General features: G+C 36.8%; 3 protein-coding genes across 3 annotated transcripts; 1 reads left to right on the plus strand and 2 right to left on the minus strand.

Moving 5' to 3' along the window:
* Nucleotides 1-234: 234 nt before the first annotated feature.
* Nucleotides 235-1,618, minus strand: LOC149394826 (uncharacterized). Its single transcript, XM_089615969.1, has 2 exons — nucleotides 1,446-1,618; nucleotides 235-627 (listed from the first exon to the last, which is right to left on the minus strand). Exons 1-2 carry the CDS (start codon nucleotides 1,565-1,567, stop codon nucleotides 381-383), a joined length of 369 nt encoding a protein of 122 aa, XP_089472095.1. The 5' UTR covers nucleotides 1,568-1,618; the 3' UTR covers nucleotides 235-380.
* A 925-nt stretch (nucleotides 1,619-2,543) lies between these two features.
* Nucleotides 2,544-4,174, plus strand: LOC149394827 (uncharacterized). Its single transcript, XM_089614132.1, has 2 exons — nucleotides 2,544-2,720; nucleotides 3,296-4,174. The coding sequence occupies exons 1-2, from the start codon at nucleotides 2,544-2,546 to the stop codon at nucleotides 4,172-4,174; spliced, it is 1,056 nt and encodes a 351-aa protein (XP_089470258.1).
* Nucleotides 4,175-10,165: 5,991 nt separating this feature from the next.
* On the minus strand, nucleotides 10,166-12,108 carry MYB62 (myb domain protein 62). Its single transcript, XM_089615112.1, has 3 exons — nucleotides 11,687-12,108; nucleotides 11,043-11,172; nucleotides 10,166-10,924 (listed from the first exon to the last, which is right to left on the minus strand). The coding sequence occupies exons 1-3, from the start codon at nucleotides 11,832-11,834 to the stop codon at nucleotides 10,402-10,404; spliced, it is 801 nt and encodes a 266-aa protein (XP_089471238.1). The 5' UTR covers nucleotides 11,835-12,108; the 3' UTR covers nucleotides 10,166-10,401.
* Between the last annotated feature and the right edge of the window lie 1,328 nt (nucleotides 12,109-13,436).

Raw genomic sequence — 13,436 nt, forward strand, 5'->3', positions numbered from 1 at the left:
TTCCTTCTCAATCTAAGCAGTCAAATTTCATCAGTGATTTTAACTCGAATAAAATAGCCGTAAATTGTTTTGTATAGATAATTTGTATGGCTTGTTTCAGGGCAGTTCTCGAACTCTATACGACACCCCGTTGAGGCTGAAACCAACGAGTAATGAAGTTTCAGGGCACTCTTTCTTCTCTTCAGTTTCAGGCCTTTTCAAATTTCAAAAAAAAAAAAAAAAAATCAAAGCCAATTGAGAAAAACCCTTCATGGTACAATTCATTGAAATATTACAAACACCGTCTCTAAATACACAAACTAAAATTCTAAATACAGTTGTCATAGCTATATAATTCACATTGACAAGAAAGCCCTAGTCCATATTTGGCACTATAGCTTTTAGCGAATCAAACCAATCAACCACATTATGATCGATCCAATGATTCCGAGCACAACGACAAGTACCAACAAACCAGCAACAATGGTCAGAAAAGGAGGACCTTGCTCTCGGTCTCCGCTCTCAATCTTCGTCTCCGTGCTCGATTTCTTTTCTTTGCTTGATTCTCCGCCCAAAGACGGGTTCGAATCTGATGCAAATGTTCCAAACTGCCTCAGTCCCGTTTTCGATCTCAGCAGACCCTTGTTTCTGTATAGTAAAAAAAACATTGGGACGTAGGTTTTGGCTATAAAAATACGTTTTGAAATTTCCGCTTATTTGGTGTTTTTCTCAATTTTCAGAGGCTACCAACGAAAAAAAAAAAAAAAATCCAAAAGCAAATTTATGAAAACAGGCAAACATTCAAGCGGACTTTTTGTTAATAAATCGATCGAAAACCGGGTATAAATTTCCGTCGAGCAGCCAACATTTCTGTAAAATCGAACCATCGAAAAATAAATTTCAAATTCAATGCCATAAGTATGTGGGGGAAAATAAACAATTAAGGCTGGAAAATATCGATTTTCGAGTTAGATTTCGATATGTTCTGGTCTGACCAAAACTAATTCATTCACAAACTCGAAAATAGTTCTCATTTAGGTCCCCATTCTTGACATCTATTTAGCAATGTTTGATCTCACTTTTCTTATACTTTCTGATTTGGTACCTTCTGTAACAACAATGGCGTCACTTTCCTCTCAATCTCAACAGTCAAGTTTCCATAGCCGTAATTCAACACAGCAAGATAACAGATTGATTTTCACTCTTGACTAATTAATAGTAAAATATTCACACAGAACAAAAACAAACTGAAAAATCGAGAGCTCAACACAGACAATTGGTTACTACAGCTCAAAATGTGACTTAAGAGATCACTTATAAAGCAACTATAAATGTAGTCAGAAGTAAAAATTCTGAGTTTTCAATTCAGTCTGGACATTATTAACAGCTCTTGATTTTTCGAACGTTAAACAGAAGATGAACTGAAGCACTAATTTCTCATTCAAAGATTAGGGATTTGTGGTTACCCAAAAGAGAGAAAGTTTGAAGAAGATTTGGGAAGAAGATTCACATTTGGACGACGAATTGATTGCGAAGATAAAGACGGAGATCGAGCAGCCAAGCAACCACATACAGAGAGTGACGCCATTTTCACAGCTACCACTTGTTTGTCTTTCAGCTATATCTCTTCGGTCTGGACTTAATGACGAATGTTTTTTTTTTTTTTTTTTTTTTTGTGAAATATGTTTATAAAGTTGGATGAATTTATTTCACTAACAAAATTTTATTTCATATAGTTAAAATTCAGTATCCAAATTATACTTATGAATCAGAGAGAAACTAATTAATTTTTGCTTTTTGTTTTTTTGTTTTTTTGTTTTTTTTGTCTAGGAAGTAACTCTATAACACGTCTAACTATTTAAAAAAGTTGGATGAAACTATATTTTCATTTTAGGTAAGGATTCACTAGATACGTAGCCTTATAAACAAAATAAGATAGTTATATATAGCAAGGTTCGCAATCCCGCGGGTTCCGTACGGGTTCCGGACGGGATCCCCTGAACCGGTGGGGACCGGGACGGAACGCACATAAACCGGTCCCGTGAACCAAACCCGGTCGAATCCCGGGTAAACCGGGCGGATCCCCCCAGACCGGGTCTCGTTTTGGTTATAAATAATTTGCCCCAAATTCGCGAAACCCTTATCTCCCGAGGAACAAATTTGCGCGTCCCGTCCCGACCGGATCCCGTCGAATCTCTTCGTGTTTTGCTCAAATCCCGGCCAAATCCCGTGGAACCCTTCGAGTCCGTCCTTCGTCCCGCCGGATCCCGTCCTGGAGAGGCCGATTTTGTCCAAACCCGGGGAACCGAGAGGTACCACCCGAGTTCTTCAACTTTTGGGAATTTTTTTCAATTTTTAGTTATGAATTGTTGATTATTGTGATTATTGTCATGATGAAGTTGAAATTAGTGATTATTGGCATGATGAAGTTGAAATAATAGTGTTGATTACAATTAATTTGATGATTATTGTTATGGTTATGTAGATGATTATTGTGGTGGTTATTATGTTGATTTTTGTTATATGATTATGAATTTATGATTAGTGTAAAGTTAATTTGAGGTATGGCGTCCGACCCGACATACAAGTATTGCGACCCCATCGAAGGACGAGCACGTGCATACAAATGCAAGTTTTGCGGGCACATCATTGGAGGTGGTGGAATCACACGTGTGAAGAACCACTTGGCGAACGTGGACAAGGCAAAAAGCGTTAAGTTTTGCGACAAAGTTCCTCCTGAAGTAAAATTGGAAATGCAAAATTTACTCCACGGGAACGTTCTAAAGAAAAAGCAACGTAAGACTCTGGGTGAGTCGATACGAGCAGACCTCCGAAAAAGTCTAGGGGGGAGTCGAGACTCTGACGAAGACGTAGACGAAGAGCAGGAACTTCGTCGCGTAATGAAGAGGTCACGAGAGGCACAAGCTGCCGAACAATGGCGGAAGGAACGTGAAGGTCCCGGCGGATCATCAGGAACTCCTCCAACGACCGCACCGTCATTGTACCGGAGCGATAGTGCGCGACAAAGGAGGGTTGATGAAGCGCAACCCGGCATCAAGAACAGATTGGCCAAAGCCATTGGCCGATTTTTCATTCACTCGCAAGTTGCCGCAAACAAGACAGTTGACCATCACTTCATGAACATGATTCATGTTTCCGGTGAAGTCGGTAAGTAAAAAACTTTTTATATCGATTTTACAAATATAAATTGCAATCTTTTGTATGTGATGTTGATATATTGATATTATTTACCTTAGGACCGAATGTCCCGCTGCCCAGCCCGAAAGACATTCACGGGTGGATACTCGACGAAGAGGTACGAGACATGCGAGCGTATGTCGAAGAACAAAAGGTCAAGTGGCAGACGTACGGATGCACTATCATGGCCGATGGATGGACGGGACCCACGAGATTAAGCATAATAAATATTATGGTTTATTGTGGTGGGTCCGCCGTCTTCTTGAAGTCAATTGACGCGTCCGACAAGATCAAAAGTGCGGAGTACCTATTCGGGATACTCTCTGAGGTGATTGATCAAGTAGGACCAGAGAACGTGGTACAGGTCGTCACCGATAACGGGTCCAACTACAAGTCTGCGGGGAAGAAGCTGACGAAGAAGTACAACTTGTACTGGACCCCTTGCGCCGCACATTGCCTAGACCTTATGTTCGAAGATATTGGGAAGAGGCCAAGTATCGACAACGTGGTGAAAGCTGCTCGACAGACGACCAAATTCATCTACAACCACGGCTCCGTTTTGTCCAAGCTACGAGAGACTAGTACGGGTGAAATTGTGAGACCCGGGGCGACAAGATTCGCGACCAACTACTTGGCTCTCAGAAGTCTCCGAGCCAAAAGATCACCTCTCCGGAACCTCTTCACGTCTCAATGGTGGGATGATTTGAAGTTGTCGTCCTCACGAGAAGGGAAATGGGTTGCCGAAAACGTTTTACAAGCTCGTTTTTGGCAAGGTGTCTACGACGTGTGCGCCATATTCGAGCCCATGTACACGTGTTTACGACTAGTGGACTCAGAGGTGCATCCCACCATGGGGTTGTTGTACTATGTTTTCACTGAGATGCGAAAGCGGTTGGAATCACTTCATGGGCGTCAGTGGGTCGTAGACATCATCGACAATAGGTGGAGCAACCAATTAGGCCACCCGTTACATGAAGCAGGTACTGTATTTTTTTAAATTATATTAAGTCTATTATGACCCTAACATTATTTTAAATTATGTGCAGCTTTTTTCCTTAATCCAAACTTGCAGTACAACAGGGAAATCCATAAGGAGAGTACCCATATGGCCTCGGTGACCAAAGTGTTCGACGCTCTACACCCCGACGAAGATTCATCGATGTTGGCAAGTGAGTTGTTGTCATTTCGAGACATGCGAGGTGACTTCGCCCAGAAAAGTGCAATGACTACGAGGGGCACCGTGAATGCAGGTACAATCTCATGAAGATGTTATTAAAGTTTTGTTCACTTCTTAACTACATTCGTATTGAGTGCAGCTACGTGGTGGGAACTATATGGGAATCATACACCTACGCTGCAGAAGTTGGCAAGGCGAATCCTATCGCAAACGGCGTCCTCATCTGCTTGTGAGAGGAACTGGAGTACGTTTGCTTTGATTCACACGAAGCAAAGAAACCGTTTGGCGCACTCAACGCTCGACAAGCTTGTCTTTGCAAGCTACAACATGAAGTTGAGCGTGAGAGACAAAAGAGCAAGGTATGCGGACGAAATGGAACCTCTCGATCCTCTTGATATCATTGAAAGGGCTTTCGATAGGTCAGGCGCGGATAATAATGGCGACAATGAGCTTTACCGTTGGATCGATCCGGTCCACATGGATGGTGCTGACAACTTGCCCGATCCTTTGGCGGAATCTCATGCTCGGACAGAAGGAATACACGTCGAACAAGTTTTGAGTGAAAGAGGTCGGAATTGATACCCGTGGTCATGATTCAGGGGGTAGCGGGTCACCATCACACGGGGGCGACGGGTTTCAATACACGGGCGGGGAGCAATCCAGGGCCAGAGGATCTCAATACCAGGGCGGCGGGTCTCAATACCAAGGCGGCGGGTCTCATTATCAGGGCGGCGGGTCTCAACACGGGGATGAGCCATTCAACCCGTTCTTTTTTGCTCCGGAAAGTGGCGGAAATCAAGGCGGAAACCAAAGAGGTATGAACGATGCGATCTCTATGTCGGGTAGTAATGAAATAGATATATTGACTTCAGAATTTGGAGGGTTCTCTATTACACCCGACGGCTCCGAGATTGGTTATCCACAGTTCCCGGCGTCATACGACCCTTACGAGAATCAATCTTACTCATCCTACACTTATGTCCCCGTCCCTGTCCCTGTCCCCGTCCCCGTAATACCCGTGATCGCAGTGGAAGACACGCATGAGTCCTACAATGGGTACGGTCAAACCCCTTTCACACGTTGGGAGGACGGTTGTCCTCCGTACTTGCGTCCTATTAGTCTTAGTCAGGAGACCTACGATTATCACTTTCGTACGTGGTTCAACACATATTCTAGTTCCATGACGTGGTACCAGTATAACATGATGGTGGATGATCAACCACGTCGCAGATCTAGGCGGCGCAGATTTCAACCCCCGAGGCACTCCACTTATAATTAGTGTGTTTTATCGTACGTGTTGTAATAATTTTATACTCTACTTATGGTATTTTATGTTTAAGAACTCAGTTTATGTTTGGTATGAACCTTTGTTTGAAGTATGAAGTATGAACTATGAAAACTATTTTTATTATTGTAAAATATTTGTCTGAATCCCCCTCGGGTTCCTACATTTTTTGCCGGGTTCCTACCGGTAAACGGGTTCCTACCGGTATCGGTTTCCTTTTTTTTTTCCTGAATCCCCCTCGGTTTCCTCTCCGGTAAGCGGTATCCCCCTAAAATTGGGGCCCCGGTACGGTAACGGTAACGGTAAGGCGATCCTTGATATATAGTCAATTTTTTTGTTAATCGTAAGTAAATACTCATACATTTTTATTAACATACGCAAATTTACGTACGTACTCAAATTTACTTAATACTCAAACATGTATATATGTAATGCTCGAATTGTGATGACACATCATTCGAATGATTATTTATCTATAATTAACAAAAATTGACTATTTAACAATTTACAATTTTGTACTGATTTAATCACTTAGAAATTTGTTTATATAAACTAAATATTTTGGACAAAAGTACCTTTAATCTAAATAATATGAAATAATACTCTTTAAGTTTATTTTTACCCTCAATCTCCCTCATATCTCTCACTGCTTCTCTTTTGATTCAAAAATCCAATAATTACATTCAAATCTATTTTTGTACATTTGAAATTAAATTTCCTACTTTTATGCTTTATAATGATTTTGGACGAGTGATGATATTTTTTTATTATATATATATATATATATATATATATATATATATATATATATATTTTGCATTAGCACTTATAGTGATGGTTAAATGATCTTTTTGTAGCACGTACGATACCAACACGAGACAACAAAGATTAGGCATGATGTTGCTATTTTATATAATATCTCTAAGTAAAATGTAGCAACTATAATATAGAGAATCCTAATACCATAGATGATGCGTTGATCCTATGCTCATGAGAAAATTCCAAGAAATGAAAATCATGGAAAAGAGTAAATGCATTATATTTTCTTTGGATAAAGCCTCTAAAAGTTGGTTTTGCGTTTAAAGTGGATTTGATTAATTGTATTTTTTGACATCAAACTCTAAATAGGATATCGACGATCACATGGTACCATTTTAGAAGATAATACCTTATTTAGTTCGAGAATCTGTTGACAATATAGACACATAATTTTTCACAAAACGGTTCGTATGTAACTTCAGTTAACTTGTTTGTTGTTTAACATGTATTTCGACATCTCTAAATTTTCATATAAAATAATATTATTTGTAAACAACGAAGATTAAGGCACATGCGCTATAAAGTAAACTGAGTTCGATCTGCAAGGACTTGAATTTGTCATGATTATTGATTTAATGATGGATATTTATCGAAAAAATGGCAATCTAGATCTATCATGTTGATTGGCCACCATATGTTTATTTAAATGCCACTCAAATTGTCACTAGAACAAATAGAAGCATCCGGTGCGACGACTGTCGCACCAAATAACTCAATCGCACCAAATACCTCAAAAGTCGCACCTAATAATTTATTAGGTGCGACTTTAGGTGCGACTAATAGTCCGTCGCTAAAGGTATTAGGTGCGACATATCGTACTTAAAAGTGTCCATATTAGGTGCGGCACTTTTCGCTGCGACATGTCATACCTAATTTCGCACCTATTTTGCTGTCAAAATTCTTGAAATTGGCGGGTGATTTCATATTGGGTGCGACATGTCGCACCTAATACCCTTCTGGATCAGAAAATTGAATTTGTAGTAGTGTGTGTTTAGCCGTATTTGTTAATCTTTTTATGATTTAGCTTGTCTAATTGTATACAGATTATACTAGTAGAATCAATCGGACATGTCAACAATACCTATCGAACCTTTAGACTAGTTGTATTAACACCATATACACAAATTAACACATTCTTAAAGGATCTCTTAAACTAATCGATCATTATTTACATGTATTAACACCATATACACAAATTAACAGATTTCTAAAGCATCTCATGAAATACCTATGCACAATTTGAAACATAAACGACCTAAACTCATAAATGAATGTAATATACAGTAATAAACCTTCAAGAAATTTCACAGACAACGCATCAACAGAAAATACCCAATTTCTTTCAAATAAAAACCCTAGACTTACCGATTTTGGGATTTAAGATGAACATCGATACCATCTTCTCAAGTAATTACTGCTTTTAAGTGAATCTCGTCAAAAAAACCTCCGCTCGTCAAGAATCTTAGGGTTTGAAAGACTTCAAATATCGCCGCTTGCAAAAATCTCCATTTTCGCTCTAAAGCTTTGTTCGCTCTAAAGCTCTGTACCAAAAGATTTGAAAATAGATTTATGATTTTAATTGCTTGATTTTCAGGAAATGGTATACGCGTGTATTAATCTTGGTTTTGTTATATATATAAAGAAGAGTTTGACTCCTAAGACTCAGATTACTATTCATGCTACAGTAGATTTTATTTTACAGAAAAAAAGAGATTGAACCCCTAGACACGAGTACTGTTCATTCATATCGATTTTTTTTAAACTAAAAAGATAAAAATATCTACAAAAAGCTTTAAATTCATTTTTTGAAACTTTGATATTTCTGAACATATCTCTATATATTTTTTCATCCAGACTAAAATTTATTAATTATTTCGCTGGAACGTGCGAAACATACTGCTTGTTTTACATTAAACACTTATCATTGTTAATGTATGCTGACTATTATTTTAAAACCTAACAAATTAGGACGCTATTTTGCAATTAAATACCAAATTGAGCTTGATTTTTTTTTTTTTTTTACTTATCTGCCTTGGTTTAAATAGTTGGTTAATTCAACTTCGAAAATATGAATACATGGATGGTGCAATATATGATTCCAAAGAACTCTTGTACTCTTTTTAAGTGGGGAGTCGAATAATATGCTCAGCTAGAAAATGGCATACTTTATAATGATCTTTTCACGTGAAAAGATGTATATATATTTCTAGTTGCATATTATCTTGGAATAGTAAAGCGAAGCTAGTCAACTTTTTCTCTCAGAATAAGAAGTAAAAAAAAAAAAGTAATAAAGAATAATAAAGGGCATTTCAAGTCACACTCACACTCACACTCTTACGAGTCATGATTTTCTTTGCAATGTCATATTATTCTATCATTTTCGACGTCACCGACCTTGTTTTCAGTGAAATAAAAATATGTATAACTATTGCACTTTAGCTTTTACTTTTCCCAATTGTTGATGTATATTGATCTTTGTTATTCGGGGACTATATGAATACAATTACGAGATATATTTTCTCCTACTCTCTAGTCGTTGTCAACGAAAACAGTAGCTCTAAAGGTTCTTGAGAGGAATTTTCTTTCTTACATTTCTTATCAAATTCTTTTAAGATCACAGTAAAAAACGAACTGAGCTACGAAATTAATAAAAATGTAAATTGAATTATATTGCTCTCTATTACATACATACTTCCATAGCTCGGACGTGTAAGGGTGTTAAAAAAAAAGTAATTATTTTTAATGTAAATGTAAAAACGACGAAATCAGGGAAACTTATTTTTTATTTATCAGGTCCTGACCCCCGAAATTAAAATCAATAAAATAGAAACAAATAAATGAAATTAAAATTCAGTAATAATAGATACAAATAAGGAAACAATATTGTTAGAAACAAAGGAATTTACAGGATTAAGAACGCTAGAGACTTGAGAATTATAACGTTACGTACATTTAAAAGGAATAAATTTAGGACAAACTTGCTTTCAAAATCTTCTGATTATCATCGGAATCAACTGTATGATAACTATTTTTAGTGTTTGCTAGACAATAATTACATCGATTTCCAATTTCTTCTTTGGATTTTAAAACAGTGAATCTTGGATCATTGAAAAGTTTTTTTTTTTTTTTTTCTCCGGATTTTCCGTGGGTCTCACACCCACGGCTCTTGTTGCAGAAGTTCCCGGACCCCATCATCTTCCTTTAAGCTTAACACAGCATGATGATGCAATAAATAAATAAAATTAAATTAAATTCTGTGCGTATCCACGACTAGTTGTGAATTGTGATTCCACTTTTTTTTTTTCTTCTTCCTTTTTTTGAGCTGTCCTTTCGGTGGAATTGACATCGCACAATTTCATTGCCATTTCAAACACCCAATTATTGTATCTGCTTGAAGTTAGTGCACCAATCTTTTCTATGCTACTTCAAATTACACTCAATTAAACCCCAATTAGCCGGCAAGCATAATTTATATATATTCTTTTCCTTTTTAACTTTTAACTTTTGATCAAATTTAAATATGATTTCAAACTTGACCTAAACTACTCAAAAAGATAAGTGAGCTAGGTCACTTCACTGGTATGCACTAATTTTTCTTTTTATATTTGGGAAAATATATATACAACACACTATGTGATCATATTAAAATATTATTTTTTTCTTAACATACATGACAGATTTTAGAGACGAGATTGCAGAAGTTTACCACCAACCAACATCCATACATTAATTAATACATATATTTATACAGAATTTGAGTACATAATCGCTCATCATCATGACTAGAGATACGACAAATATCTTGATAAGTACTGTGATAAACTGATTTCTCGTCAAGAGACTTAACAAGTACTTGAACCTGCAAACCCTTACGTAACATAAATATAATATTTTCTTAGTCTCTTTCGGACACTTCATTCAGAAAAAAAAAAAACAAATAACACTACATTTCCAACATGTCCCACAGATTGTGGTCCGCCCAATCCCAGGCCGCCACGTGGACATCGAATCCCGGAGCCTCGCCGGGGTAGTCGAGCGCGAGTCCCTCGAACTGAGCAGAGCCGTTGGCCTGGAAATCATCGGCTGCGACGGGGTTCACGGTGTTACCGTAGTCCATACCGTAGCAAGAAGAAAAGGATTCAAAATCAAAACCAGTACTGTACTTCTCCGGCTTCTCTTCTTCCGAAGATTGATCCACCGCCGTTTTATCGGGAATCGACGGGATCGGAGCACTATCAAGGCTCGGGAACACGGAATTCGGAGAAGAAGAAGAAGAAGAGTAATTGGAGATATTATTGTTTTGTTGGAATGATCTTGGCATCCAAAAGCATCGAACGGCGTCGATGAATCGCTCGCTGTTGGACTCGACGTTGAGCTGGCGAGCCTGTTTCTGAACCCTAGTTCTCCAGAAGTTCTTTATCTCGTTGTCCGTTCTTCCCGGAAGATGTTGAGCGATCTTAGACCACCTATATATAGATCATAATCCATACATCAATAAAAAAAAAAAAAACGCTTCAATCACTATATATATATATATATATATATATATATATATATATATATATATATAACGAAGGAACGAACCTGTTACCCCACTTGGAATGGAGTTCCAAAATCAAGAACTGTTCTTGCGGAGTCAGATTCCCGCGCTTGATGTCCGGTTTCAGGTAGTTCAGCCATCTCAGTCTACAGCTTTTCCCTGTCCTCTTCAGCCCTGTTTATTCAATATATATATCAAATTAAAGACCTAGGGGTTGATTCAGAAACGGCGAAAATTTAAATTAGGGGGCTAATATGCAAAAAGAAAAAGTTCAGAAACAGCTAATTTATAAAATTTTAAGGTAAAAAAGTAAAACTAGAAAAAAAAAAAAAAATCGCGGAGTTAGTATTTGAAGTTAGGAAGGAAAAATTGAAAAACAAATGTCTGGGGACAAATTTGAAAAATCATATAGCTAAAAAAATGTAACAGTTGATGATAAATTTAGCGTAAAATGGTCAAGAGGGGCATTTTTGCCCACCCCAACACGAGCCCCATATAACTCCGCCTATGGAAAAACGTGTAATTTTTTTTTTTTTTTTTTTTTTTGAAGTAAATCCGTCTCTGGGTTAATTAACAAGTCTATTTAAGAAACGAGTTTTGAAAATTAAATAAACGTCTAATAATTTTGTTCATAAATTAAATAAGCAAAGGCGTAAAAAAGAGAAAGAAAAAAAATATATATATATACCGGCGCGTTTGGCGAGCAAGTTCCATTGGCGTTCGCCGTGGCGAGCGATGTAATGTATTAGAAGAGTGTCTTCTTCGAGAGTCCACGGCCCTCTTCTCAGCTCGTTCTCTTCTTCGCTTGTCCCCATATTCTTTTTCACGCTATGCATACTTTTTTTTTTTCTTTCTTCTTTATCTATGACTACGAGTAGAGAGAATAAGAAGGAGAGAGTAGTACCGGTAGTACTAATCAAGGTTGTGTTTGGAGTGAGTTTTGGATAAGGGCAAATATATTTATGTATATATCGAGTGTAGTACTGAAAAAAAAAAAAAAACTAGAGAGGAAAAGTGGCCAAAAGATTTTGAATATATAGATGTGAAGTAGTGAGAGAGAAAGATATGAATATATTAATAAAGATGAACTTGGAACGGAATTTTATTGTGTGGGATGGGGATTGGTCTTTATAGTACACATAATATATATAGTGGGTCGTTGTAAAAAATCAAAGAGAGATGAATATAAGCCTACGGATATGATCAAAAGCTAAGTGAGAGAGCATATTTAATTGCTTTACTCAACTATAGTACTATTGGTCAGTCATACTGTGTGTGTGTGTGTGTGTGAGAGAGAGAGAGAGACTTATGGGTTCGTTGGACCAGTCAAAGTACACTCTATCAACATCGGTTGATAAGAATGAAGCAAGAACATGAATGTACCCTTTATTAGCCAGCTTATTAATTAAATAAACGTGCTAAAATATCATAATAACAAAAATACTAAGTAATGGGAATATATGATTAGTTTTTTTAAGCAAAAAAAAAAAAAGAGATTTATAAGTAACTAGGCCACTTTAAACATGTGATTTTGGATCTAGTCTATGTTTGATAATTTTTAGGGATATAGCCAAATGGCTTATGTGGCAATAATTAAAGTCTGATTTGCCCTTATTTATTAACAAATTCGTCACTTTCTCTCTCCTATTTTTTTTCAAATAATTTTTTTTGCATCAAAACTTTAAAAATTCGTATCTTTCTCATACGAACTCGAAATTGAGTGATTTCAGATCCTACAAATTCGTGGCATCGAGATCTTCAAAAATAGACCCATTGTGTTTGATGAAAAATTATGTTTAATGCATCATAGTTACGTTTCCATTTATTTTTTTGATAATTTCAAAAATTTCCAGTTATTTCCATATTTAAGGTAGTAACATGATTTTTCTACATCTATGGTATTAAACATGATTTTTCATCAAACACAATGGATATATTTTTGAAGATCTCGGCGTCACGAATCCGTAGGATTTGGAATCACTCAATTTCGAGTTCATATGAGATAGATATGGTTTTTTGAAGTTTTTATGTAAAAAAAAAAGTGTAGGAAAAAAGTAGGAGAGAAAAAGTGACGAATTTGTTAATAAATAAAGGTAAATCAGACCTTAATTATTGCCACATAAGTTTGTTGGCTATTTCCCTAAAAATTGTGAAACATAGGCTAAAAACAAATTTCATAGTTTCATTTTGACTATTTCACTACAGTGCCAAAAAAAAAATATGAATACTTTTGGTTTGAGTCAAGAAGATTTTTTTTTTTTTTTTTTTGAAGGCTGAGTCAAGAAGATTGATTTATGGTCTTTTGAGCGGTTCTTATTGAGAATTTATGATTGGGAAGTAACGATTTGCTTCTTCAAAGGAATAAAATTCTCTTCGATGATCGATATAATTTGAATCACGAGTCTGGACAAGAAACGTGATTGACTAAACAAAATATA

Source organism: Urtica dioica, chromosome 5 (genome assembly GCF_054948205.1).
Source record: "Urtica dioica subsp. dioica isolate 48M chromosome 5, U.dioica_male_clone48M_v1_H2, whole genome shotgun sequence".
NCBI lineage: Eukaryota > Viridiplantae > Streptophyta > Magnoliopsida > Rosales > Urticaceae > Urtica > Urtica dioica.